Source organism: Rhyacophila brunnea, unplaced genomic scaffold (genome assembly GCF_057557595.1).
Source record: "Rhyacophila brunnea isolate RB1 unplaced genomic scaffold, BYU_Rbru_1.0 scaffold_3, whole genome shotgun sequence".
In the NCBI taxonomy this organism is placed as follows: domain Eukaryota; kingdom Metazoa; phylum Arthropoda; class Insecta; order Trichoptera; family Rhyacophilidae; genus Rhyacophila; species Rhyacophila brunnea.
This window is the reverse complement of record NW_028232965.1, coordinates 54,290,871-54,318,719: the sequence shown is the minus strand read 5'-3', so window position 1 is coordinate 54,318,719 and position 27,849 is coordinate 54,290,871. Positions and strand designations below refer to the sequence as shown.

Here is a 27,849-nt window from a genome sequence, read left to right as displayed (position 1 = left end):
ACGCGTACGTAAAAAGGTTCCCCAGCCCTGCACTAGGGGATAGTTAAATATAATATAAACTTTTAATTATCATTTTTTAATGGGTTTACGCTAAAAAGGGGACAGCACCGGTTGCTATTTTATGTGTTCACGAAATGATTCATTGGACCACAGATTTTAATGCTCGCGCGAGTTGGTACGGGAATTAAAATACTAAAAAGGTTTTTTAAAACATTGTACCTACATTAAATCATGGAGCGAAAAAATTGTTTTATTTAGATACCTACCGGAGCAAGTATGTTTTGTATATATTATGTAATTGTCTGATGGTTATATCATACGGTCGGTTAAGATAAAATATGTTTTAAGTAAGTATATTATTTTGTTACATTCATAAATCTTGTGGCTAGGTACTTTAAAACAAAAAATAGTTTATTATTGAAAACAATACAATAGTATTTGTAGATTAAAATATCTGCTGTTTAATCAGCGTTATTTTTTTCCATGACACTTGAACACAAAATACAGTGTTATTTAAAAAAAATCTTGTTTTTCTCCACGTTTGTTCCGTTATAACTAGGTACAGCACAAACTAGTAAATACACCCTCCTCCACCCGCCGTGTCTGTACAGCCGTGAATTATGCACGGCCGCCTTCCACAGCGCTATTGCGATATAATGAATATTTAATTGCTCACATTTCGTCCCGAACGGAGCCGCACGGGACCGATTACTTGCAACCATGCGCCTCGGTGCTTAAGGCATAAAGTCCACTAAAGCGGGCTTGCGGGGCGCTCACGCATATTCTATGTGAATCATCGAAAATACAACGTAATCAAATACGCCAGCGCACACTGGATTTGACGACGCATTGTGCCCGCCCGTCCCATGAGTCATCGTTGTGTGGCTTCTCAGCGGCAAAATCACGCTCCTGGAAGCGTCGTCGATAGACGGGCGAGAAGGCATTATTTAATAACAGTGAACTCTTTATTTAGTTATTGCGTGTCCGATATTTCGCTGGTAGAATGATGTCATCGTGAATATTAATTACAAGCCCCGAGAAATTTAATAATATTTTTATTGCTTTGTTATGAGAGACGCTGATAATAATAATTATTTTGTGCTCCTTGCGCCCCTTATTACATAGGTAAAGGGTAATGCGCGGGTGGGAGGGGGTCTACTTCGTAGAGAGCGCACCGAGCGCCGCTTTGGTGGGCTTTATGCCTAAGACTGACTCTAAAAAGAAAGTGAGGTCCAGCTCTGATAGCCGTCGGCGTGATGCGCCCTGTGTACCCGCGTACTGATGCTCAAAATTTTAGTCTAATTCTACAGAGGAGTCTGGATTATCCCGCTGCCCATACGACGCTGTAAATTTTTCAAATTCCGCAAATTTGGCCTCTGTTGCAATCAGGTCACAAACAGCGCGCACAGTGAGCACAAACTAGTAAGATATAAATCTAAAATCCATCGCCCTGGACCAAGGCTTTGAAGCAGGGTACTTTAATACCATAAAACCCAAGTAGTACAAATCGCGCCGACTGCCCTCAAATATTGAATGCGCGTTGTATGTACGTGACTAACTTTGATGCATATTATTATGATACACACGTAAATAAATTGAAAACAACATATACAACGTTAACACGTCTTGTTTAAGTTAATCCCATATTTTTCTACACTTGCTTTTCCCTCCACCACCCACCACGTCTCCACACCCGTTATACAGGCGTATACCGTGGCGTAACGAACGATAGGCGCTGTTCAAATTTGTGCCGAAAGTGTCCCAGGAGCAACTTCCCAAGACCTTGGTTGGCGGGCACTAGAGTGTGCGTGATCCCTACTTCCTTCCTCACCCATACCTTCCCTACTACTTCCTTATTTTTCTACACTCGAGATCCGTAACCTGATATACCACACCGAGTAGAGAAAGCCAGTTCCCATTAATTGTATGTTTCCTGAACTCGAAAAATACTGAACCAATATTACCTCAATAGCTTCCGATGTCACGTGATACCTATAACTATTTGAAAATTAGATTTAGTGGCCAGATAGTAGCGACGGAGAAGTGAGGTGATGTGGAGGTAGAGGAGCATACCTAAATCCAACCATTATGCATCTCATTGATTTATTTAAATTCAAAACACTGTTTTTCTTCATTCTGAATATTATCTATGTAGTTCTTTTCTATTTTATTGTATATTTTGTACTTTAGGGCTAAAAGTGCGGAAGTCATATTTTTATCATTTTTTAGTTAAGTACCTACCTATGCAGATTTAAATGTGTATTCACGTTCTTTTAATGCTGAAAATTTGGGATCCCAATGTCATATGGTTTTCAAAATACATACCTACTACTAAAACGGCGGTAGTCCAATTATATTACTTTAGAGCTGAAAGAGTGGATGTCCAATTTAAGTCACTTTTTCAAGAGGTTAATTGCAAAAGTGCGGAAGTCCAACATACAGAGTTGTAGTCCGAACGCGAGTGAGTATTTTAACTAGATTAGATTAACGATGTTAAAACTGCTCTCCTACAAAATATTGAATTATGTGACTTCCAGACTTTCAGCTCTAAAATTCCTCATTTTATAAGGACTATCATTAGTTGACAATAAATTTCACAAATTAGTTACTTAATTAGCTATATTTCTGCATATTTTTTTATTAGATACGATTTGACTAGGACTTCACCAGAATTATATAAAAAAATGTTATCATCGTTTTTATAACAAAACAAACAACAAAAGATCACGATTATAACAGCCTTACGCTAGAAGTCACTAAAGCCTTTATAAAAGTTTATAAATAGAAGGCTAAAAGTAGCATTATATTCATTAAACGATAAGCAAATCATTAAATCGTGCATGAAAATATCTACAAACATGGTTATGCGGAAACGATAATGTGTTTTTGTTTCACATTATGGAGATAATAAATAATGTGGCGTTATCAGTTTAAGGAAGGTAATTAAAATGAATATATCGGATTATTTTAAATACCTATTACTTTTTGAAATAAATGGTTAGTATCGAAATTTTATTTATAAAGATAATTATTATGTTCTGATACCATCGTCGTTATTTATTACCACGTTTTTCTTAGCTCGTATTCTTGTTTGTCCGGTGGTTGTTTATCCAGTACAAATCTTGCAATCGATTTTTAACTAACTTCCCGACTAGCTAGACATTTGAAACTTTTAGAATATATCAGAACACGATGCCAATGCATTCTTTTAATACTTTTATAGAATTGAATTCATTTTCAGTTAATTCTGTTTTGTATGAAAAGTTATTTCGGAAGAAATCCGTATTCCAATCCACTATTATTGGTTGCTAAGGGGGTGGTCCTAACAACTAAATTATTAATATATACGTGCATTACTATGGAAATCAAAATGACATTTCAGTATTCTATATTTGTTTGTTTGTTACAAAATAGCAAAAAAATGATTTGTTGACAGTTGCCTTATTTGTCCTAAATTATTAATACATAGAATTGTCAAGTTTATATGAATAACAGAAAATTTAAAAACGTGGTATATAAAAAGTTCTTTTTATCTTGCAATTATGTATGTCAAATTCAAATTTTATTTATTTTTACATACATATAGTGAACATTACAAATTATTAATTTAAAACGTTCACAACATGACATTTAAAAGAATAGATATATTAATAAAACAGTATTATACAAAAATACTAATTAGATACAAGGAAGTACACCGAATGAGCTAAGCAGACCTTATTTAAAGAATTTATAAAACAATGACCATTTATATTCATCCTCACGCAGGTGGAATATATCAATATCCGAAGTGTTTTGGTTGAACAGAGTTATTGCCCTCCCAATTGCCATTACCAATGGCTGGTTAGTCACAGAAGCAATTCAATTATTACAATGGCGACATAAAAAAATTATCCGTTACACATTAAAAATATGTTCAATGTAAATAATAATAATGCGACATATCAGAAAAAAATGTGTACATATTTTAGAATATAATAATTATTATTATATTTAGACCAAGCTCCCATAGACTTTTCGTATACATAACATGCGGAACGCATTCTGACAATTATTGATATAGGTTTTAGGGGTTACAATGATATATAATGTCGATGTTGCCAGGCGATATTAGTGGTATTTTTTTTTTATTGAGGTTTTAATTTTTTTTTAACTCACCAAAAGCTGTTCTGAGTTCTTCAATAAAACCAAGACCGAATCACGGATCGATTGAAGATGCAATAATTGTACCATGCCATTGGCATGGTCGTAGAACGGTTCGTCCCATTTGAAAAAATAAAAATAGCAGGTAGTGCAATGTGTTTAAAATTATCAATATTTACGACCCTCCTTGGCTTCAAATCACCCAGATTGATTTATTTACTACATCTTTGCATATGACATTAGTTTTAGTATTATGGTTAATCAAAAACAGTGTTGGTTGCACATATAGGTAGGTGAATAAATGAAACAACGATAACCACACTAAGTACCTACACATTTATTGTAAAAAAAACAACAAGTCAAATGCCACAGAACAGATTAATAAATATAATTCCGATACGCTATACCCCAATACACTACATTTTGACGCAGCGTTTTAAATGTGTGAGTGTGAAGTGTGAAAATGAACCACACTATATATACGTGCAATGGTGTGTGTTGCAACCTTTAAATACACCAATATTGAATGAACGTCAGTGCATAAACGGAGAGCAGTTGTCAGAACGAAGCACAAGTTTAGAATGATGTTTTCTTGATACGTGTTTAAGTTTATCTCATATTCTTCCACACTCGAGATCGGTTGTCCGTTACTCCATACCCGTCAGGTATTTCAGCTACCATTATTTCTGATATACCTGGTATAGGACAAATACAATAATATTATGATGCAGAGATGCACGTCAGTATTTTGGACCCTTTAGTGGTAATACTTTACAATCACTGATCAGTTACGAGTATAACTAAATATGAAATAACATAATAATATGTAGACATCTTTTGAAGGGGTTGAAAATTATTTTCTAATAATATTTTTTTTTTCCCCAACCATGTCCGATCCTAATAGGATCATATGGGCCTCCACAAAGTAGAGGTTTGTATTAACAGATTTTGCCTTTTTTACGAGAAATGGATGTCAGCTACTTGCTCAACCTATTAGGTTGACTCACTTGACGCCACTTGACTCACACACAAATTGAAAAACAATGTGTGTACTTGCCAGACCCAGGATTCGAACCTGGGACCCACGGCGTTATAGTCCAACGGTTAAGGCGCGCGGCTACCGTGGGTGGGCAATAATAATTTATCAATAATTAAAACATAGTACGATATGATTACAATAGATGTTGTACATAATATTATATAGTACAGGGTTGGCTAACCTTTTTACGTACGCATGTCAAAATTACCCAAATATTATTTATAAACTGTCTGACGTACCGAGCAGTTTTTCATAGGGAAAAAGTAGTTTTTATGAATTCTATATAATAAAATGATGATGTTCTAGATACCACTAGATATTCTAGATAGCACACATATTATAGCTTTATCGATTTTATCAATTACGCCATACATTTCGGTCCACCAATATAAACTGTCTGCCAAAATTACTACTACCTTCCAGCTCCACCACGTTTTTGTTTCTTATTTGGTGGAGTAATTTTTTGTTGGTAGAAATGAAATTGTCTGTTAATGTATAAATTAGTTTGGTTCTTTATGCATAAATTGACGCCAGAATTGCTTCGATCAGATGAGGTATTTTCTCGCTACAGTGGTCTCAAGTATTGTAAATCAATAAAAAAAATGAGGTTTGCGGTGCGGCATCGCCCGCCGCCTGATGACTTTAGTGCAATCATAATTTATATGACGCATAAAGACGTAATGCTTATTCTTGAAGAGTATTTGCGTGCTGTTTTTTTCAGTGCGATCTGTCATTTATTATTATTATTATATGCATTTTTTCTCTTCAAACGCGTGCCATAGGTTCGCCACCACTGACATAGTAGATAAAAATAAAATGTTTATTTATTTCAACTCTTAATTTATTCGTGCTAAATTCGTGTCTGTTCAATTTTAGCCTTGTCTCACATTTAAAATCATCTCGTCTGGGACATAGTCTTAAATCAAAACTGTTTCGTGCGCATAGGCGAGGCCATGCCGAGACAGTTAAAGTCCCTCCACCAAACCCGCCCCGTACCACCCTCGGTCTTAATCGAGAGTATCACATGCCGGGACAGTGACGTCACACGACAAGCCGAAATGAATGACGAACTGGGATACTTCAAGCGCTGCATGTCGAGTGAAATTTGTTGCATGCGACGCCATCTGATTTTTTTCAAACTAAAAGGTTGCAATCATGTGGTACATTCAGCCGGCTCGCGTCGAATACGTCGATGTAACGTCATCGTTATTCACAAAACACACGTTGCTAAATGGTGCTCCGCAAATTGTTGGATTGCGACTTTTTAGTTTGAAAAAAAACAACATTGAGCGCTGCTAGCAACAAATCGCATGCAAATTAATATGCACCTACGAATCGGTTATTCCTATACCGGCTCGCGGGTCGCTGCATCTCAATGTATCCACTTTTCGAGAGGTTACGCGCGACTGTCGTCGCTAGGCCTATGTGCGCGGTCTTCGTATGCAACATTGGATCAACGTTCCTAGAAGGTTTGATTTATGGCTGTGCGGCAGACGGGCGAGTTTAGATGTGAGAGCCGGCTTAATTACGTTATACGTGTTTTGTGAATGCCAACAAAATCACATCGACATAATGTTATTTGACGTGTTGCATTCGCGACGAACCGGCTTGGACAATCAAGCCATCGTATCAGTTGGTCGCAATTTTTGAACGTGCATATTCTAACAATATGTTATTATTTTTCATTTACACAATAATGATATTAATAGATAGGTTAAAACGTTGCCATTTCTTTAGCCCAAATTAATAAGATTTTTATCTAGATTCTATTATTAAATTAATTATATGTGTAACTATCTATATAATGCCACCAAACAAGGAAACTGGTTAAGTGCTTTCCAAATTCAAGAAAACTATTTATATTTTGAATTAAGTAGTTACAACTTTAATTAACAATAAATTCCACATAGTTTCTCTTTTGTGCGATGTTTTGAAAGCGGCAGTCAGGGAATATGATTTAATTAAATGGAACAATGATGTAGACCTTTATTTTACACGACGTATACACACTGAATATTAATATTATTATATTTAATGCATTGGATGCTATTAAACTATTCCCAACATAGCATAAAACTAGAGACGTGTATGTTATCACTTATCAGTGTGTTCCTACGTACTTTATGATTTAAAATTTATCATAGAAAATTAATGTACCAGTGGCGAAGGGTGACCTTTGAAATGAAGTAGGCTGTGGAGATCAGCGAAAAATAACACACACGTCAGGTAGACTTACGGGAAATAAAAAGACAATACGATATAACTACTGATGAATGGTACCAATGACATATTAAATGGACAACTCACTTCATACTCGGCGCGCACGAGAAATTGTGCATGAAAGTCATTCACAGATGTATAGGTAGATGTCACGTGACCATATGACGTATCCATTTCCATTATGCGGTACAAGCTTCGAGAATTTATAGTAATATAACCTTTATTGTAATGGCGTATTAGTGTCATGACTCTTTGCGTTAGAAACAGATTTTCGGTTACTTACGACTTCTCGAGCCCAGCGAATCACAGGCGACTGACTGTCCAAAGGTTCCTGTCATTCAATTGCATTGAATAAACATTCATCAATATCTTAAAATGGCATTTTATAAATAATAAATAATACTAACACATGAAAAGTGATATCCCATCTTTCTTGGAGTGTTTAGTAAATTTTTTTACAATTTTTAACTAAGCACATTGGCATTTTGTAACACAATAATAATGGTAGAGTCGAAACCTGACAGTCAGAAATTTTGTATGGGCAGACCCAGCGGTGTCGCCAGACCGCTTGCAAGCAGAATGTTCATTTGAGCGTATGATACTGATATTAAAATATGAATTTCGCCATCCGGCAGACCCGACACAAAGTGAGTGTCATTTTATTTTCTAGATGCTTCGTCCATATTAATGTCATTGAATGGTACACACCAACTCACTGACGACATAGAATTGAGCAATGAGTTTAATGTATTTTCCTTAACAGTTATACACATCAAAAATCATTAGACTAATCAAAATTATTTTAATTTTTAAAAATCATCTACTTATATTAACTATTTATGTGATTGAATACCATAGAAATATTTTTTTAAAATTATCTAATCATTATTTATTTTAATAATATATTATGGATATATAGGTAGATTTAAGGCTTACGAATTAGAGCTTATCGTTCTGTATAGACCGGTCCAGACACCCCGAAGTCACGTGACATAAACTTCATACATATGCAAAAATAGCACTGTTCACGGTTAATAATTAGAGAAATTTGTTCAAGACAGGTGTCGCGCTGTGGAAAATACCGTGCTGTGATCTGTAATTCTTTTAACAATTCCTACTTTCCAACATATAGGTACGACAGATTAAGTTGGCAAATTAAATAATTATTCTTATATAATTAAGACAAGTGACAATAGTGGTTACGTCAATATGCAATCAAAAATTATTTTTCTTAAGAAGGTAGGCTTTAAATACTCGCCTAGTATGGATTCTTCGCCACTGTAAGATACGTATAAATGTAGTAGGTAGTAATAATTGCACATAACTACTTTGAAAATTGTTGGAGAAATATTTTAATTTTATTTTCTAAATACTATTCATAAGTCCGTTATATTTAATTTCTTTTATTGTGTTAACTGTCAATTAATGACGGAAATACATTGTACTTATTATTGATTTAATTTAATAAAACACAAATTTGTATTATTATATCGAGTAGAAACTTACAAATGCATATACAAAATTTATAATATTATTTACTACCCTGTTTTAAAGTAATACTTATGATATTAATACGGTTTCCAAATAAAGTAATTACTACGGTATTCTTTCTGAATAGTTGCTGTAGTGAATAAGAAGGAACCCGTTTCTTTCTGTAAGTAAAACAAACTACTTACCTACTTAATTAAGCAGAGGTAAACTTTTTTAAACACTTATACCAAAATTCAAAACTCTCCACCTTCATAAAACTCCAGAGGCTAAACTGGACAGACCATGTCCAACGCATGCCTGAGTCACGGATACCGAAGAAGATCCTCGAAGGAAACCCAGGGGGGAAAAGGCCAGTGGGAAAGCCACGTACACGATGGGGTGATAACGTTACAAAAGATGCCAACCAGTTGCTAAAAATCAGGAACTGGAAAAGACGTGCGGAGGAGCGTACCGGCTGGAGGATGACGGTAGGGGAGACCAGAGCTCGACTTGAGCTGTACCGCCATCGAAGAAGAAGAAGAAACTTTTTATCTTCGCAATTTTGATAATGGTGATGCAGCTGAAATAACTATCGGCGGTATCATCATTATATATTACGTGGCAACTTTAATATAATTTATATTATGATTCTGTAAAATTATTTTTACCAACTATGTAAATGCTAACTAAATTAATTTTTATTTTATTAGCCAATAAGCTATATTTGATGCTACATTATGTGGGTACTTATTGGTCTACTCACTACTGACTCGAAACCTGAACATGAAAGAAATAGACCATCAGAAAATATGGAGACTTTCAAGATGACGCTGTATCGAATTAGTAGATCTCCTGGGTGATCACCAATTATTGATTAGGAGGTCTGAAGTGTAAGCCAAGCGAACATATCACCAAACGTAGAAAGGTTGAATATCTCAGTCATATTTCCACAATGAAATAAATATACGATATTTATACTCCAAACCGGTAATCCATGAAAATGTTAAATGGCTGAGAACGCAATATGTTGAAATTTATCCAAAATTTTGAATCAATAGCAAACGCCAATGGAAAGTTTTACCGAATATGTAATGCGCGTTTAGCAGATAAATAATTAAAAAAAACACGGATAGGTATGTTATGAAACAAAATATTGCTTTATTCTCAATTTTAGAAAGACAATTCACACTAATATTCTTTTATGGTATCCATATGAAATGTTGATTTTTAGGGTGAGAAAATACAATAGGTACTGCATAATCACATTCACCACCTTTATATGGCACGTGGGTAGTTAATACGTAGGAAGTACTTACTCTACAAGATATGTATATAAAATTTAATTAGACCCATAGGCTGTCCATGGACTTCATGCCACCCTCTTCAATCCGCTTATGTTAACGCCAGTGGCGTAGTGTGGAGATAGGGCCGTAGGCTGTAGAGATCCGGCATAAATAATGAATGCTAAACATTGTCAGTCATATTTATTTCTTTCCATTGCATTAAAATACAAATAATTGCAGATGGTGCTGGTAAGTTTTTAATTTTCAAATAAACCACGCATAAACCAAACCATCATAGTAGAGGTAGACTGTGGGGATCTGACAAAAATAGTACACACTTTGTCAGTCATACCTACTTTTTTGTTTTCATTAATAAATTAAGAGTACACATTACAGATGGTTAGTTTTTTTTTTAATTTCATATTACTCCTGCCTAAACCAAACCGTAATAGATACAAATAATTATTCTTCGATTTATAGAATATTTACAATTTTAATTTTATGACTTAATTTCAGATATTTTATACATAGGCGTCTATCTATCAGGGCCTCGAACCGGAACTAAACCAAAACCCGGAAAAACCGTTATTTTTGTTGGAATGAAAACCGGAATCGAACAGGAAAAAAAATATCGGTTTTTTTTCGGTTCGGTATATAGTTAAGTCCACATTCAGTCACTTCATCACCCACTTCCTCGTCAACTTTTAAATTCTGGTTTTACACCGAAAAGTTTTGTGCATGCGCAGAGGAGATGAATCCGTTTTACTGTCTACATTCGTTCATCACAGCTTTCACTTCGTGAAGTCATATATAATATACCTGCGCTTCAGTTTGTTCGTATAGTCTTTATGGGTTATATCCCATAATGCGCAATGTGCCCTATACTCAATAAAATTCATTGTCATTATTTGAGTCGACATTTTGCAAAAAAATCGTAACATTTCAATACTAATATGCATCCAATATGATCAACTATTTTTAACATCGACTACCAATAGACTAAAATAAATATATTTATTGACAAGCAACTGCACGAACCGAAATCGAATCTTACCGAAAAAATACGAAGCTGCTGTTGAACAGAAATCCAAGCCGGTCGGATAGCAGTGCGCTAGTACTTTCATCACAAAATGGCGGCCATTTCAAACCGATTTGAGGGCCGACGACGCATGCCCTGTGTTCAATTCTTGAGACGTACGGAAAAGTCCCGAGTGTAGACTTGGCTTATTATGTTCAAACATGCGCATTAACATGATCTTACTCCCCATTTCAGTTGTCGTAGGCGCAATACGTCTTTCGTTTTGGGTCTATTAGTTTCGGAGTGTGGCGCTGGGCTATCATACAATTACCATAAAATGTTCTAAATTATGGTAGAAAATAAAAATTGTATACAAATAAAAACATTTAAAAATGAATCTCTGAAAACCGGAAAAACCATTATGTTTTCCGGAATGAAAACCGGAACCGAATTGATATACATATATACGAAAAAAAGTATCGGTTCGAAGCCCTGCATTTATTGTGTACTATATATTATGACTTAATTTACGCAGGGTTTAATTGAATTTTAAAAACTAACAACACCATCTGAAATTTGTATTCTTAGATCAATGAGAACAAATAAGTATGACTGATAGAGTTTAGTGTGCACTATTTATGTCGGATCTCTACAGCCCAACCCCACCCTTCGCCACTAGTTTATGCTAAGGTATAGGTCCATAGGTAACATGTCCGTCCAACATCCAGTGGTGGATGGAAAAGCAAGTCTTGTTACTAAAAATATCAATTCGTGAGAATGATAAATCGTAAGTTAGCTGTAATTATTTTCGTATGAAGAGATTTCAACATTCGCGTATGAGTTAAGTATAGAATTGAGATTGGTGTTGTCGATTTCACTCAGTTCAAAAAAGTTTCTAACTTATCCACTGACACGCTTGAATAGTTTTCAAAGCACCAAAAACTTTTCGATTGAGGAAAAAAAGCTTTTTTTTTCTATTAAGAAAAAAACCTTTTACACGCGAGGGACTCAAAACAGATTATAGTTATTGGATTTTGAGAGATGAAGATTTTCTATTACCTTTAATTTGTGTCGTGTATCAATTAGAACATAATTATATAAGTGGTTTTTAAGATATTTCGGCGTTGTATTGCACCGTTTGTCAAAATCAGTGGTCGCAAACCAGTGGCCTAAGGGTTGCATCAGACATGGATTTTTCCACCCCATATTGTAATAATATGTAAATAATATTTTATGTGAATAAAAGTCTAATCATTTTATAGATTGAAAATCTGTATATAAGGATATTTAAAAAAAATGTGAATTTTCATAAAAACCAACGAATCCAACAATGACATATCAAACTAATTACAGATGAAAATTTTGGAATAACGTGAATCGAAGGATGCATTATTGTTATAAAACATAAAAAAACTTGATTCTAACCAAAGAAAGAAGGTTTAATCAGTTTCGTAATCGCATTTGGAAGTAGGTACTTACATGAATTTTTGTACAAACTTTTTGTGATATGAGTTTTAGAAAGTATACTAGTAAAGTTTACACTCCCTAAAAAGATGACCGTCTGTATGTATTTGTAAGACAAATATTTGCCTCAGATTTATAGTTTTAGGGGGTAGTTTTAGCTAAGGGAAAACAGCCAAATATGTCTTTTGCTCATAATCTATTATTTTTCTCACTCAATCTCTTAAAATTTTTCTTTTATTTTCGGTTTTATGAATCATGTTTGTTTCATCTTATAGGTATTTCTGTTTTTAATTATTGATATCTTCTATACCTTCTCTTTAATACTCGAGGCTCTATTATTGAAACTAAATGTTGAATGCGGCTCATAAGTCTGAAAAGGTTGTCGCCCGCTGGGTTAAATAGTAAATCACATTGCCCAGAATGCGATAGGCAAGAGCACCACATTCTTTTCTGTAATGCATGCCATGTATAACTACACACACCCGCGGCGGAATAAAGATGGCGGCATGCTAATTCTTACATTTTATTTTGTCACTCTGTACTGACAGGAAATTTATTCGGCGGTTTGCATGAGAGGTAAATTCGTAATTATTACTTCAGAAAATTTGTATCATAAAAAAGGGAACGCCAGTGTCAATATAAATAAAATTTTGTTTTTTAAAACGTGGCTTTAATAAGTTATAAACTATAGTATTAGGTAGTCATAGTTATATGTGTACCTTCACAGAAATTTGTCTGAACGTATAAAGTTATCTTTTAACAGACTATTTCACTGATTAATGCGTAAATTTTTTTTTTAATATATAACTTGTAGGTAAATATTATAGTATTTATAACTTAGGGTGGCATTTATAATTAATAATTAGCCAATGGCTTTCGTCTTTTTGACTTTCGATACAAATATTTTTAATATAAAGAATCTTTCTGATGTCCTCCAAATCATGCCCATTGATAAAATTATTATTAATTCCATAATAATCGATTGAAAACACATCTTCAAAGTTCAAAACAATTTTAACTTTCCTCTTTTTTAAGTTAATATGATGCTCCTGTAAGAGTTTAAAAACTTTTCTTTTGTTTTCTTTCTAAAATAAGCCAATTTTTCTGTTGAGTACTTTCCCATTAAAGAATGGTGTTTTGTTTAGTAATTTCATTAATGATGTCATTATAAAGTATATTTTTAAAGATATATACAGGAACAATATGAAAAAAGTACGCAAGACTTTCTTTACAGTCCTGAAGAATATTACAAATTCCGTGATCCAATGAAAAAAAAGCAAAGAAACTTGTCTTGTTAACGAGGGATGTAAAATTTTTGGACAACCAACCCCACATTAAATTAATTATTGACCTAGATTCTATTAAATAAGGCCACACTACGCGTCATGATCATCAGGAGCGCCACAACTTGGAGTGAACCCTGGCTTCTTCCATCAACCTATCCTCTCTACCGGTCTCCCCCCAGTGGATGCTTTTCAGTTTAGTACATTTTCGTTGGCCTGCTTCTTCTTCTGTATTGGTCGATATTACTCTTATTCTAGTTAATTATTGTCATACATACCATATAATTCATGTACCAATGGCGAAGGGTGACTTTTGGATAGAGGTAGGCTGTGGAGAAAGCACACTTTTATAAGGTATATTTACGGGAAATAAGAAGATAATTCAAAATTACTAATGATAAATCGGTACACGACTACACACTAATGACAACGACACACTAAATCAATGAAATTTCAAAAGCTCACTGACGAAATGAAGCAATGAGTTTGAATTATGTATTTTCCAAAACAGTTATAAACGTACAAATGTATTGTCATCTTTGAAAAACTTCGTTGTGTTAAATTGTTCCATAACAATTTATAATATCACCCGTAAAACTAGACATTTTAAAATACTTCTATATTACTCCTCTACTCTGTGGAGGCCCATATGATCCTATTAGGATCGGACATGGTCGAAGAAGAAGAAGAAGAAGATATTAATTGAAAACACTGACGAATGACTTAGGTACAATAATATCAGATCTCAACTGACTGAATAAATTATCTTAGTCTATAACTGAACTAACTGATAAATAAAAATCACTAGATAAATTATTTTTTATTTTCAACAACAATCAATTTATTTATATTTGATCGAATCCCATAGATATTATTTTTTTAAATTAATACCTTATTATTAATTGTTTTGAAAAAACGTGCAGCCATAGATAACAATATTATGAGCAAATGCGCTGCTTCAGAAGCTTATCGATCTGTTTGGACTGTTACAGACATCTTGAGGTAACGTAACACAAACTCAATACGAAATAACGCCCGGATTTACCAGCAAATAATCCATAATATTACAATACAATTTTGAAGAGAGGCGAGAAGCGGAGGGTTTTTTAAGCTTTCGACCGATGCCACAGATGGTGCTTGTTATATAAAAAAAATCATATTTAATTATATGATTTTTATTTTCATGACTATTTATTATATCATACTGTTTATATTTTATAATGTAGTTCAATTCAATTCAATTCATTTATTTTTTTAACATTGTGGACATTACAAATTATAAGTTTAAGACGTTCACAACATGACATTTAGAAACAAAGATATATAAATATAACAGTATTACATAAAAAAAGAGATATATCAGTAGATGAATTAGATAGGTACAAGGAAGTACACCGGATGAGTTAAGCAGACCCTATTTTAAGAATTTATAAAACAACATCCACCTAAACTCATTCTCACGTAGGTGGAATATATCAACACCTGAAGCAATTTCGTTGAACATAGTTATCACTCTTCCAATTGGCATTACCAGTGGCAGGTTGGTTCTGCACATTGGGAGAATAAACAACTGATGGTCTCTATTTCTAAGATAGTTATCAGGGACACACAGGTCAACACTGCCCAGAATGGCAGAGTTCTCATTTATACCTTGTATAATACATTATCTATATCAAGTTGTAGCTGAAGACAATCGTCCAAGGTGACAACTTCCAAAAAGAGTTTCAAGTCATCAGCGAACAACAAAACATAGCATTTTTTATTACCAATGCTATGTCATTTATAAAAATCGTGAACAGCAACGGCCCTAAGTTTGAGCCCTGGGGGACACCAGAAAATGTGTAAAAGGTCTGTGACTGATAAAGGCCGTACGATACGTATTGTTGACGGTTCCTAAAATAACTCCCGAATAGCTTCAAAAATCGATCCGACAATCCAATAAGTTGGAGTTTCTCCATCAGGATGTCATGATCGACCTTGTCAAGAAGTCATTGTAAGAACAGTCAACCTGGTGGCCTCTATCCAGTGCCGATGACACATAATCGGTAAATACCATCAGGTTAGTTTCCGTTGATCGGCCTGCTCTAAATCCATGCTGTTCATTTATTATAAATGACTCAATTTTTGGAGAAATCATGTTGTGCATGATCATCACAAGAACTTTTGCTGGTGCAGAGAGAACAGCTACCGGCCTGTAATTCCCCACTGATGACTCTGTACCACTCTTATGGATTGGAGTAACCTTCGACATCTTCCACGTTTCCGGGAAGATACCTGTCTCCATTGCGAGATTAAATATATATGAAAGCGGGCCTTTGACGAAGTCAATACAACCCTTTAAAAAAAATGTAGGAACATAATCAGGTCCCAAAGAGCAAGTATTCTTTTGTTTTTTAATAAACTGAAGTACATCGCACTCATTAATTGAAAAAATATCGACGGATTGGGCACCACATGACGGTTTTCCTGACGTTGAGGCAACATCCAGATTTGGAATACTACTTGCGTAGACAGACTTGAAATGACCAGCAAATGCTTCTGCCACTCCATGTCCGGTCACCTCTTCGCCCTTCCAACTCATCCTATCAGTAAACCCACCATCTCTTCTTAACGATTTTACGTTATTCCAAAACAATTTAGGATTTTCGCGAATGGAATCTCCTACCGTTTCCATGTATGTTCGAAAGGCCCGTCGAACAGCTTGTCTCACTTTCGAACGATAGATCGTCGCTATAGGATTTGTTTCCCGAATAGACCAAATGTCAATTTTACAGGAGACGAAAAACAAATTTCATTGTCGTATATTTTAATATCAGTAGATGTATCAATCATTCTATCTATACTGTAAGATTGCAACATTATCTAAGAATAGATTCCAAGAATAATATACTGGTATAAATCATTAAATGCACAGAAAATACGTTTTATTTACAAGTACTCACTGTGGATATTCGGGAAATTTTTAGCGCTCTCTCAGAATAATGGATATTCGGGACAAAACATGGACGTTCGGGATTTAAGACCGTAGCGTATTGCTGCACGGCCCACAGATTACTGAGTGGTCAAAAAGTACGCGCCTCAAATGTTATATTTATTTACATGATAATTGTTAATAATTACCTCTACTATTTAAATACTTAATGATCGTAATTACCCAAGTTCGTATGTAATAATAACATGCGGCAATCGCTTTTTCGGTTTTTTTCGGATTAAGTAATAAAATAGTTTTTAACTAATTAACTATTTTTTTATTGAACGAATAATTCACAAGATTTAAGAATGTACCATTCTAATAATTGAACATACTTACATAATTTTTTTAAATCACTTCTGAGAAAATATATTATACGGTACTACTTCAATTACTAACCGCCGTCACGGTCATTTCTCCAATATTTTATGATGTTAGGTACTTACTCGTACTTGCTAACAATTGTATATTAATACTTTTTCCAAAAAAAAATCTATTTTTATATATCTTCATACTACTTCAATTACTAACCGCCGTCACGGTCATTTCTCCAATATTTTATGATGGTAGGTACTTACTCGTACTTGCTAACAATTTTATATTAATACTTTTTCAAAAAAAAAATAATCTATTTATATATATATCTGTATATTATTATATCTATATATTTCTATAATTGACAATTAAACTTATTACAAACCACCAAATAAATATTATATATTTACTATTGTAAGGAATAACAACACAGAATAATAGCATGTATAAATTAATTACCATTGGCTGCTAATATTAGGTAGGTACCAATATCCTAAGTATATAATATCCACCAAATAAATAGTTACTAACATACATATTAAATTAAATTAACTATCAGCGCATTCAAAAATAAATAATAGCATCGCCTTTATTTTCATAGAAATACCTAGATTAAAAGTAAAATAAAGACAAACAATGTTTGATTAATAATAATTTGAAATAATAATTATTTTTTACGTCATAGTATTTGCCGGGTCATACTGTAGAATTCATATAACCGTTGGGATTTTGTGTCATTTATCAAAACAAAATGCAGTTATTTAGGTTAAAATACTCACTTCCACAACTCTACTGTAAGTTCAGGGCGAACTGGTGATGTATCAGCTATGATTGATCTCTTCAAATTTGATGAATTCACTATTAAAACAATAGTAACGTTAAAAACAATATCAATAAGACGAAATTTGAAAGAAGTCTCCAGACGGCCGAAAAATATGAAAGTGGGCGTGATTGTTTTAGAGCTAGACAGCGTGAATGTGGGAGCGAGATGCACGGCGTGAGCGCGGTTTGATTGGCTAAAGTCATGTTCGGGAAATAAACACTCAGCCAGATATATATTTCGACCGAAATTAACTTGGATATTCAGGTACGAATAGTTGGACATTCGGGAGAACACCACGGAGTAATTGTAACTTAATATGGCATATTCGGGTTTTTTAAAAAAATATCTCTGTTCCTAGATAAAAATATATTGTTTTTTTAAATGATTTCGGTAGAGATCGATAAAAGAAATTGAACTGCATTAAAATGTCGATTTCGACAAAAATGGATATTCGGGAAACAAATCCTATAGCGACGAGATGCTAAACATGATATAGTCAGTCTGATCATGCCCAGCCTTCCATGCTGTATGATAGTTATGCTTGACCTTACCTTGATAGATCTCGTTGACATATTATTATTGAATAAATTATTTTTATTTAATATTTTTTATGTGATTATATCTATTATAAATACGTCAATATGAAATTAACAATTATTTTTGTTAAGAAGGTAGGCTTCAAAAATAATCGCCTATATTATGGAGTCGTCACCAATGACGTTTAGGTATATAACCTAGTTTGCGTTGTTTCCCAATCAAATTTTTTTACATAATACATCGTAATCTTCATACAGATAGTGTAATTATAATTACCTAGTGTAGATCGTGATACAGATACTGCGCTGTAATCTTTATACGGATAGCGGGCCTTAGTACAGAACATAGAGCTCGTATCATTTCTTTCAATTGTTGCCTTCCACGATTGACCCATAAATACGTAGGACTTTTCTTTTAAAAAATCTTTGATTTCTCAGAGTGAATATCCGGGGTTTCGAGGCTTATGTGAACATTGACTATATACGTATCTTGTAAAAAGTAGTTTTGGTTAGTCAATCCCGCCTAAAAATAATTATTGACCTACTACTTAATACGAAGGCATCAAGTCATCAGTACATCAAGTTTATGATTATTATCATTCTTACTAATAGGCTGAACCCTAGCGTCATAAAGGGTGGGGCGGGGGGGGGGGGGGGGGGGGTGACAGGGCTGTAGCCTGGGGGTCCAGCGTGGCAGGTCGACCAGATAAGTGATATAAACAAACACATGACTGTCTGTTTGACAATAAAATAATGTATGTATTGGAAAGAGGGGATGCTTATCGATAAAGCCCTTAATTACAATCGCATATTGCCCCAATCGGTAGACATTAGAACCATTTAGACTTCGAGTAATCCACCTGGTCGCTGAACTGTTTTAAATGATTTGATATTATCATCCATGATGAATTGCTATTGTTAGATCAATAATTATTGTGTGACTATAAGTGGTAAGAGTGTATTGATAAAAATAAAAAATAAAAAAAGCTAAACAAAAATGTCTTAAGGCGATGTCTTTACCTACCAGAGGCACCCAGCGGAAAAATACGAGGCTTGCAATTTGAGACATTTTTTTGATAATATACATTTTTTTACATTCAAGCTATGAATTAAACAGTAAGCCCAATACTGAAGCTGGTTTCGATATAAATAAAAATGATTTGTTTATGTCAAAACCTATGTCTTTAAAAATGTGAAAAATACATTAATTATAATGAATCATTTAAAAACCTATCTACAAGATTTGAGAGAATTTATTAAACTATGTTGTAGTCAGGGCTTCAAACCTTTATTTTTTTCATTTCAGTTTTCGTTCGACTCAGGTAAAAAATATAATATATCGGTTCGGTTCCGGTTTTCGTTCCGAAAAAATAACGGTTTTCCGGTATTCGGTTTTCGGTTCAGCTCAGAATGATTAATTTTGAATTAATGTTTTCATTGTAATGCAGTTGAAATTGTAAACTATTTGTATTTTTCCGCTAGGTGCCTCTTGTAGGTAAAGACAGTGCAATGTAATACAAGACAAGACAACACTACTTTTAATAAGCCATGGTTTATACTTTCCACTCGAATCAAATGGATAAGTAAAAAAGGTTGGTAAATTATCAGATAATGTTTTCATTTGGTATATTGTATAAAATTTTATTTTACTACAAATAAATTTTCACATCATTCAATAAATTGTATTATTCATTAGTCGTACTGTTATAACAATGTTTGCAGACTCTGGCGATAAACAATATAAGTTTTTGCAGGGGTTCTTAAAGAGTAAGTGTTACTGCCATCTATGATTGGATTAATTCAACTCTCAAAAATATGCCTTCGTAATGAAATTCGATTGGGTATTTCACGTTATGTACGCTGATTTATTCAATTTGTTTGACTGGAAGTTTGGCAACTTCTGTAATCCGGCGACTCGGAGGTTGAGATTGGTGGACAACATTGTATCGACTACACTATGTCATAGTTAGCTTCGAGTACAGGAGTACTTTTAATACTTTCTCGCATACTGAAAAGGTATTCTTGGCCCTGTACATTCAACTTTCTCGCCTACTGACAAAGCGTTACATGGTTCTCGTCGCCTACTGAAGAAGTATTCCTGCCCCTGCTCGAGCTGAAAATAATATTCTTGCCCTGCAATACTTTCTCGTCTACTGAAAAAGTGTTCTTGCCACAAGAATATTCAATAACAACAAAACAACCCACACTATGCAAATCGAAACATTCGGTGAACCCAATCTTTTGATCATAGTAAGTAGCAGGGTCGAAAAAGAGGCCCAAAATGTAGGTTGTTCTTATTATTGGATGTTTTATAGTTTATGGTCCTAAATTCAGTGGCGGTCCCTCTAATACCATGCAAGTGCAACGCACTGTCTGCATTTTAACATCGCTCAACTTTTCATTGTTATTCATATGTGTATCACTCACTTCACGAAGTAGATGTAGAATTATTAGGAACAATAATGCTCCTTTCATGTGCACAAAGCGATTCCGATCCAAATACGATTTTCAGTTTGCATAGGATTACTCTGAGGTCATTGTAAAACTACTTAGACGGTGGTCCTTTATTCCTGTAGTGACGTTGAGCATTTTTTTGTAAAGGTTTGGTTAGATCGTCGCACTAAATTGAGGGCTCTAGAAACAAAAACGCCATTTCATATTTTATAACAATCTTGGCAAGTTAATAAAAATGACGTATATTTCTTTTATAGTTATTATTTATAAAACATGTTTTATACATGTCATATATTATTATTACCTAGTATATACTTAAACAATATTTATTTCAGTGCAGTTCAATTCAATAATTATTTCAGAAATTGTAATTATAAGAAAGATAATATATGAGACATTTTTAATGAGTCGGCAACATTTTACGAATTTCTAAGGCCCTCAAATACATTCAATAAAAACACAACGGCAATACATGACTAGGTCGTAGCTGAAAATTAAATTAGAACGATAATATAAGAGAAAAATACTTTTAAAATATATAAACATATTAGAAATAAACAACACAATTTATCTATATTAGTTTTAACAGTTTCTATGTGTGCGCACGTTAAAATTACTTGCGATGTTGCATCCATAGATAATATTTCGTACAAAACCCAACCAACAGACCATAGATAATAGACGTAAACACGTCGCACCCCCAGTAAGATACTGTTGTAAATCTGAAATGGGCGTTATGGATGTGGTTGGATTCGTATTTTTTTTTGCTATTTTAATAAAATACTGTCGGATCTCAAACTCAAATAGTGTCAGAGAGAAAGCACTTAATACAGTACATAACTTTCCGAAAACTGTTAAATAGATAATAAAATAGTGTTGTAACTAAGTTACGATAGTATTTTACAAGAAGCTTTCTAAAAAACTAAAACAATACTTTTGAAAAAAATACTGTTGTAACTCTGTTACTACAGGAAAATCTTAAGATACAGCGTAATTTTCTCACTAATTGCATGGATATTATTTTTCCAAAGTATTCAAACAAAAAAAACTGGAAGCAGCAGAGGCAACAATTTTTGTTATCAACAATTAAATGGAAGTAAAATACAAGAAGTATGCAAAAAATACTACTTTATCAACACATTTGGGGTGAGTGAAAGGTACTACTCCACTGCGTGGAAAACAAGAGATCTCCTTTCCGGAACGCCAATTCCAGAACAGAGAGATCACCATGGCAATCACAAAAAAATTGGTGATGATTAAAAAAATGATATAAGAGCTCAAATTAAGTCTTTCCCGGTGATCGAGTAACATTATTTGCGTGCACAGACGTCTAAATTGTATTTAGATGGTAAATTAACAATTGCTGAAATGTATCGGTCATACAAAAAACAACAAGCTGACAGCAATATGCCATTTGGAAAAGAACACTATTATACGCATCCATATTTAATGACAAATTTAATATTGGCTTCTTTAAGCCTAAAAAAGATTTGTGCGTTGAATGCGACCTATACAATAATTCTTCACCAGATGAAAAAAAACAACTTCAAGAAAAATATGAGACACATCAACCTGGAAAAAAGAGGCAAGGGATGAAAAGATCAAAGACGTAGCAGAGTCCCGAACTAATGGCCAAAATAGTGTCATTTATGTAGCTGTACATGATTTGCAGGCTGTTTTACCGCTTCCTTGCGGAAATGTGTCAACATTCTATTATAAACGAAAGTTTGGCAATGTACAATCTTACAGTCTATAACAGGGGGGGGCAAACTTTTTGGGTGGAGGGCCAAATTTAAGAATTCAAAATGAGCGGCGGGCCGCAAGTAAAATACCATTTTTAGATATACACTATTTATTATCACGAAAAATAAACATTACAAAAAAATTAATGAGAAGAATGAAACTGTTGTACATTTTTTTAAATTCAGGTGTTAATTTTGTCGTTGATATTCTCAAAACTGCTTGTAAATGGGCATCGGAGATATTTGATCGTTAAGAATTTTTATTGAGGTTCATGATCGAAAATGTTTGTTCACATGTATAGGTTGATCCAAAAATAACGAACATTTTTCTTGCATAATCTCTAAGTTGGTCGAATTTGTCTGAATTAAGGGCATTGTAAAATTTGGAGATTTCTTCACTACGATGCAATTCTCTTAAATCAGTGTCAAAGTGCAGATCAATAATCTCAAGTTGTAGCTCTGTCGGTACACTATCAATATCTATTGAAAATGGATCGCGTACTATTGCTAAAATATAATAAATCTATATCAATATTATTTTTTTTTAATTTTAAAAAAGTTATTCGTACCTAATCAAAAGTACAATTAATGATGGCGGGCCGCAAAAAAATACCCGGCGGGCCGCAGTTTTCCCCCCTCTGGTCTATAATATCACTGAAAATATTGCAAACTGATACATGTGGGACGAGAGTCAAGCTGCATGAGGATCCAATGAAATTGGTAGCTGTGTACTCGATTACAATGCATGTGAAAAATATCACCACAATGAGCATTTTATTTTTTACAGTGACAATTGTGCCGGACAGAATAAAAATAAATACATTGCTGCAATGTTTTTATATGCCACCGGGAATTCACAAAAAATACAACAATCTCTCATAGGTTTTTAGTCACCGGGCATAAACAAAATGAAGGCGATATCGTCTATTCTACAATTGAGCAGCAGAAGACTAGGGCTCTAAAAAGTGGACCAATATTTGTGTCCAGCCAAATGATTACCATTGTACAAACAAGTAAGAAAACAGGACAACCATACATAGTTAAACCCATGACGACAAATAATTTTCTCAACATGAAAAAACTAGCAGATCAAATCGGTAAAAATTACAACACGGATGAAAATGGAGAAAAAGTTTTGTGGCAGAAAATTAAAGTTATAAAAGTAGACAGAGACTATCCATACATTATTTTTTTTAAAACCAGTTATTATGAAGAATGTAGGAAATTGAATGTTCGACAACAGCAAATAGGTAAACCGTTACCAATAGATGGTCTCAATTTATCCAAAGCATATCAAGAGTGGCCAAAAATAACGACAATTAAAAAGAAGGATTTGCTTTCCTCTGCACCGCTAAACATCGTGAATTTTATTATGATTTTTTTGTATTTTTTTTTTCAATAAATCTTTAAAGATTGTACCATAACTTAATATTTTGAAAACCTTCCCTTACAGTGCCCAACAAATTAGTTGAAATTATTAGAGTGATGGTAGGGAAATTTACATAGAAAGTATTGAGTTGATTCAAATTTGACCATGAAATTGTCAAATATCCTAATAAAATACAGTCGTAACTCAGAAATATTCAAATATCTCCGTTTGTATATGTTTTAGAGAAAAATAATGAATACAGTTGAAAATGGATCATGTTTTTCCATAAAAATGAGTAATAATTTTTACATTCAGACTTTTCCTGTATTTACAAAGAATATTTGAAACTTCAAATGGATCTCCTGCAAAATGCCAATTTTTGACTTACTACAGTATCTTACTGGGGGTGCGACGTATATCAGCCTAGTTAGATAATAATTTAATTAACAGAAAATCCAAAGAGAAAAAAAATAATAAAATCACGCATTTTGACGTGAATCAAAAATGTGTTGGCATGCAGAACATAATAAAAAAACTTTCATTGAGTCATGCGGTTGGCAATGTAGCGCGATACGCGTATGGCGACCCTATTGTTGTTCTTGCCATTTTGGCAGATTTTGCTAACCGACAATGTTCTTTTAAATGTTCAAAAAGTGCGACGGGGTGGGAGCATCAGTTTGATGACATTTTAAATACCTAGAAAGAAAAACGACATTACACAATATATTCTCCCCGTTGCGGTAGCTTACTGTGACAGCAAATAAGGTGATGATAAAATATTCGAAGCTTTAAAGGTAATATATATTTTTTTATGCCATTCACTTAATGAGGCCACCGTGTGCACACACAGAGAAATAGTAATGGGGGGGGTGTTTATTTTCAACAAAAAAAATCATAATTTATTATCGATTTTTAAAGGTGGAAAAGTCTAGCAGGTGCCACTAACTTTAACCCCGTCAGCCACTAATAAGGTAGTAGACTACTGCACTATTCCGGGTTCATACCGCATACCCAGACACTCCGTACTGAAATTGAATTATTACATCTTCTTCTTCTTTGCCAGGACCCTGTGACTACGTACATACTCGCATAGCCTTCGATGGCTGACGTAACTCTCTAGGGAATTCAGAAAGTCCTCATCTAGCCAGTAAGACTAAATACAGATCTTACTACGCCTACTACCTTACCGTGACTTGTCGCATCGTGTATGAAGATTGAATAGCAATAATACGTTTCCTTCCATATTAAATGTTGTACGCAGCATTATATCGGCCAGCACGTTAAGACGAATTTATGCGAGTACAAAATTAATAGTTTGTTCGGTCAGTTGGCTTGTATGCACACATGATACCCTGTTTAACGTTTTTTGTTTTGTTTTATTATTTTATTCATTTAAGTATAAGTATTATTTTTTACTCTTTTTTATACTCAAAATCATTTCTTGATGAAAAAATTGACAACGATTAAATATTATTATGTCTCATAGTAAATCATTGATACTACTTACTATACACGTAATTCTTGCATTATTAGGCATAAAATATAACAAATTTAAGTAAAACATATATTTTGGTATTACTAGCTGTTTTGATAAATTATATTGAATAACCTCTCGTATATCAAAAGTCACTGCACGCCAATGCCATAATATAATATATTCTATACGAATTATTTATGTACTTATCATTTTGTGTTTATGACCATTTTTTTTTAATATTTCGCAGGTGCAACGTAGTGGCGAAGGCTCTCATCTACTTCCTGCTACCCTTGTCAGTGATTGGCTGTTTCTACGTGCTAATGGCGCGCCGGTTGCAGGCAAGCGCCCGGGAGCTGCCGGGCGCTCTGCACGGCGCCCAAAGTGCGTCGCAGGCACGGGCCAGGAGACATGTTGCCAGAATGGTTTTGGCCTTCGTCCTCGGTAGGTCAAACATAAAATATAATTTAACGAAAACACACGTTACCTCTGAATAAAACTGTCAATGACTTCGGGCCTTGTAAACTATAACACAATCGTCGCATCTACAGTCAGCATATTTCTACAAGCGTGACATTCTTCGAACGTTTGAAGTGCAATAATAGAGAGGCCAGCAGATTTCTCAACTGCAAACTTCATCAGCAATGACTCGCAATTTACCGAATATTCATGCATTTAATTAGCGGGTTATATTTGATGAGTTAGTCAGTCTAAATACCTATTAGTATCAATCTTTATCTCAGTCCGATCAGTAAACTTCGTGTCAGTTGCTCCGCACAGCATTCTGTTCCACCGAGCTCGGACCTCGGAACAGTATCATAAGTATTGTAACATAATGCTCTTAAAACATACTTTTGTACCGTCTGTTTACGCTGCAAATAAAACTCGCTCCTCCATCCATCGGAGCAACCACCAAATCTCGACTTCTCATCTCTCCTCCTGACGACTCTCCATCTACACCTCCTGGTCATCCCCAATCACAGCAGTCTAGTCCCTCAACAACGAGAACCGCCAAACATTATAGGTATCACTGTTTTTTCTGGAAGTATACAAAAATATTGGCATCTCGTTTACTTGAAAAACATAAAAGATATTATAAAGTCACTCAACGCCTTCACTTGACGTGTTAATTCAGAGACTTTGTTTTGCAAACCGAAAAACAACAATTATTTACCCCTTATCTTGTCTACTCACTTTTCAATTTTCTCGTTGACATAATTTCAAAGCGAGGAAGGGTTAAGGGCCTCGCGATGTTGTATTAAATCTCCACTCTAAGAGTATAAAGAGAAAGCAGCACTGTCATGTTTATTTGAAAAAATTTGCGAATTATTTTAAAACACTTATTATGACACTTTACGGAATTTCAAAAATTTTGTGGATGTATGCACGTAAATTTTTTAAATATTATTTTTTTATTCAATTACAAATTGCGTATAACAATGAATACTAATATTATAATATTACTAGAATTATAAGAATATTAATTGAATATTAATAATATCACACACATAGAGCACTTTGTAATGTAGTATTATGATCGAAATCCCGGAGATCAAATCGTCACCTCTATACTACGACTAGATTACTATTTTTGAGAAAGCTATTGAATATGATTCTACATTGTCTTCTCTAAAAAATGATAAAACTAGGTAGGTCAGATGTTAATGGGAACTGTATTAATTTTGTGTTTGAAAATATTAGATGACTTTGAAACCATAAATACAATTAATAAATAAAATAATATATTTTCAATATGTATTCATACAATTGAACATTATTTAATTATTCCCAATTAGACAAGCACAATTTTCCACTTTTATTTTAAATATTAATTATTGTAGCCTAGATTTATGAATCAAGTAAGGTTTAAATTTCATTTTCCCAACAATTGCCAAATCAGAGTTATCTAGTTATACCTAGTATTGAGGTGAAGAAAAACTTTTTTGATTTTCACTACATTTATTCAATATTTTTTTCCATCAATTGTACCTTTATATCAATAGAAACGGATCAAGTACTGTAATAAAATATTGTTATCATAAGTCATGCCATATATTTAAATTACTATAATACAATTCTCGTAGCATACCAATAATCGATATAATAATATTATACATGATTTGAAAATACTTCTGATAAATACAAATAATAACCACTAGAAAAAATCTTTTTGAAAAAAATACAACCCCCAGCAGGATTCGAACTTGCACCCTCGAAATTCGCGCCCATGTACACTGACTGACCT

At 33.8% G+C, this 27,849-nt stretch overlaps 1 protein-coding gene across 1 annotated transcript in view; it reads left to right on the top strand.

Annotated features, from left to right (window-relative positions):
• Nucleotides 1–27,849, top strand: part of LOC147068564 (neuropeptide CCHamide-2 receptor-like) — a 250,218-nt gene that overhangs the window by 164,757 nt on the left and 57,612 nt on the right. Inside the window, exon 4 of the mRNA XM_085953002.1 lies at nt 25,855–26,048. Coding sequence (XP_085809128.1) covers nt 25,855–26,048 — 194 coding nt within the window. The remainder of the gene's footprint in view (nt 1–25,854; nt 26,049–27,849) is intronic.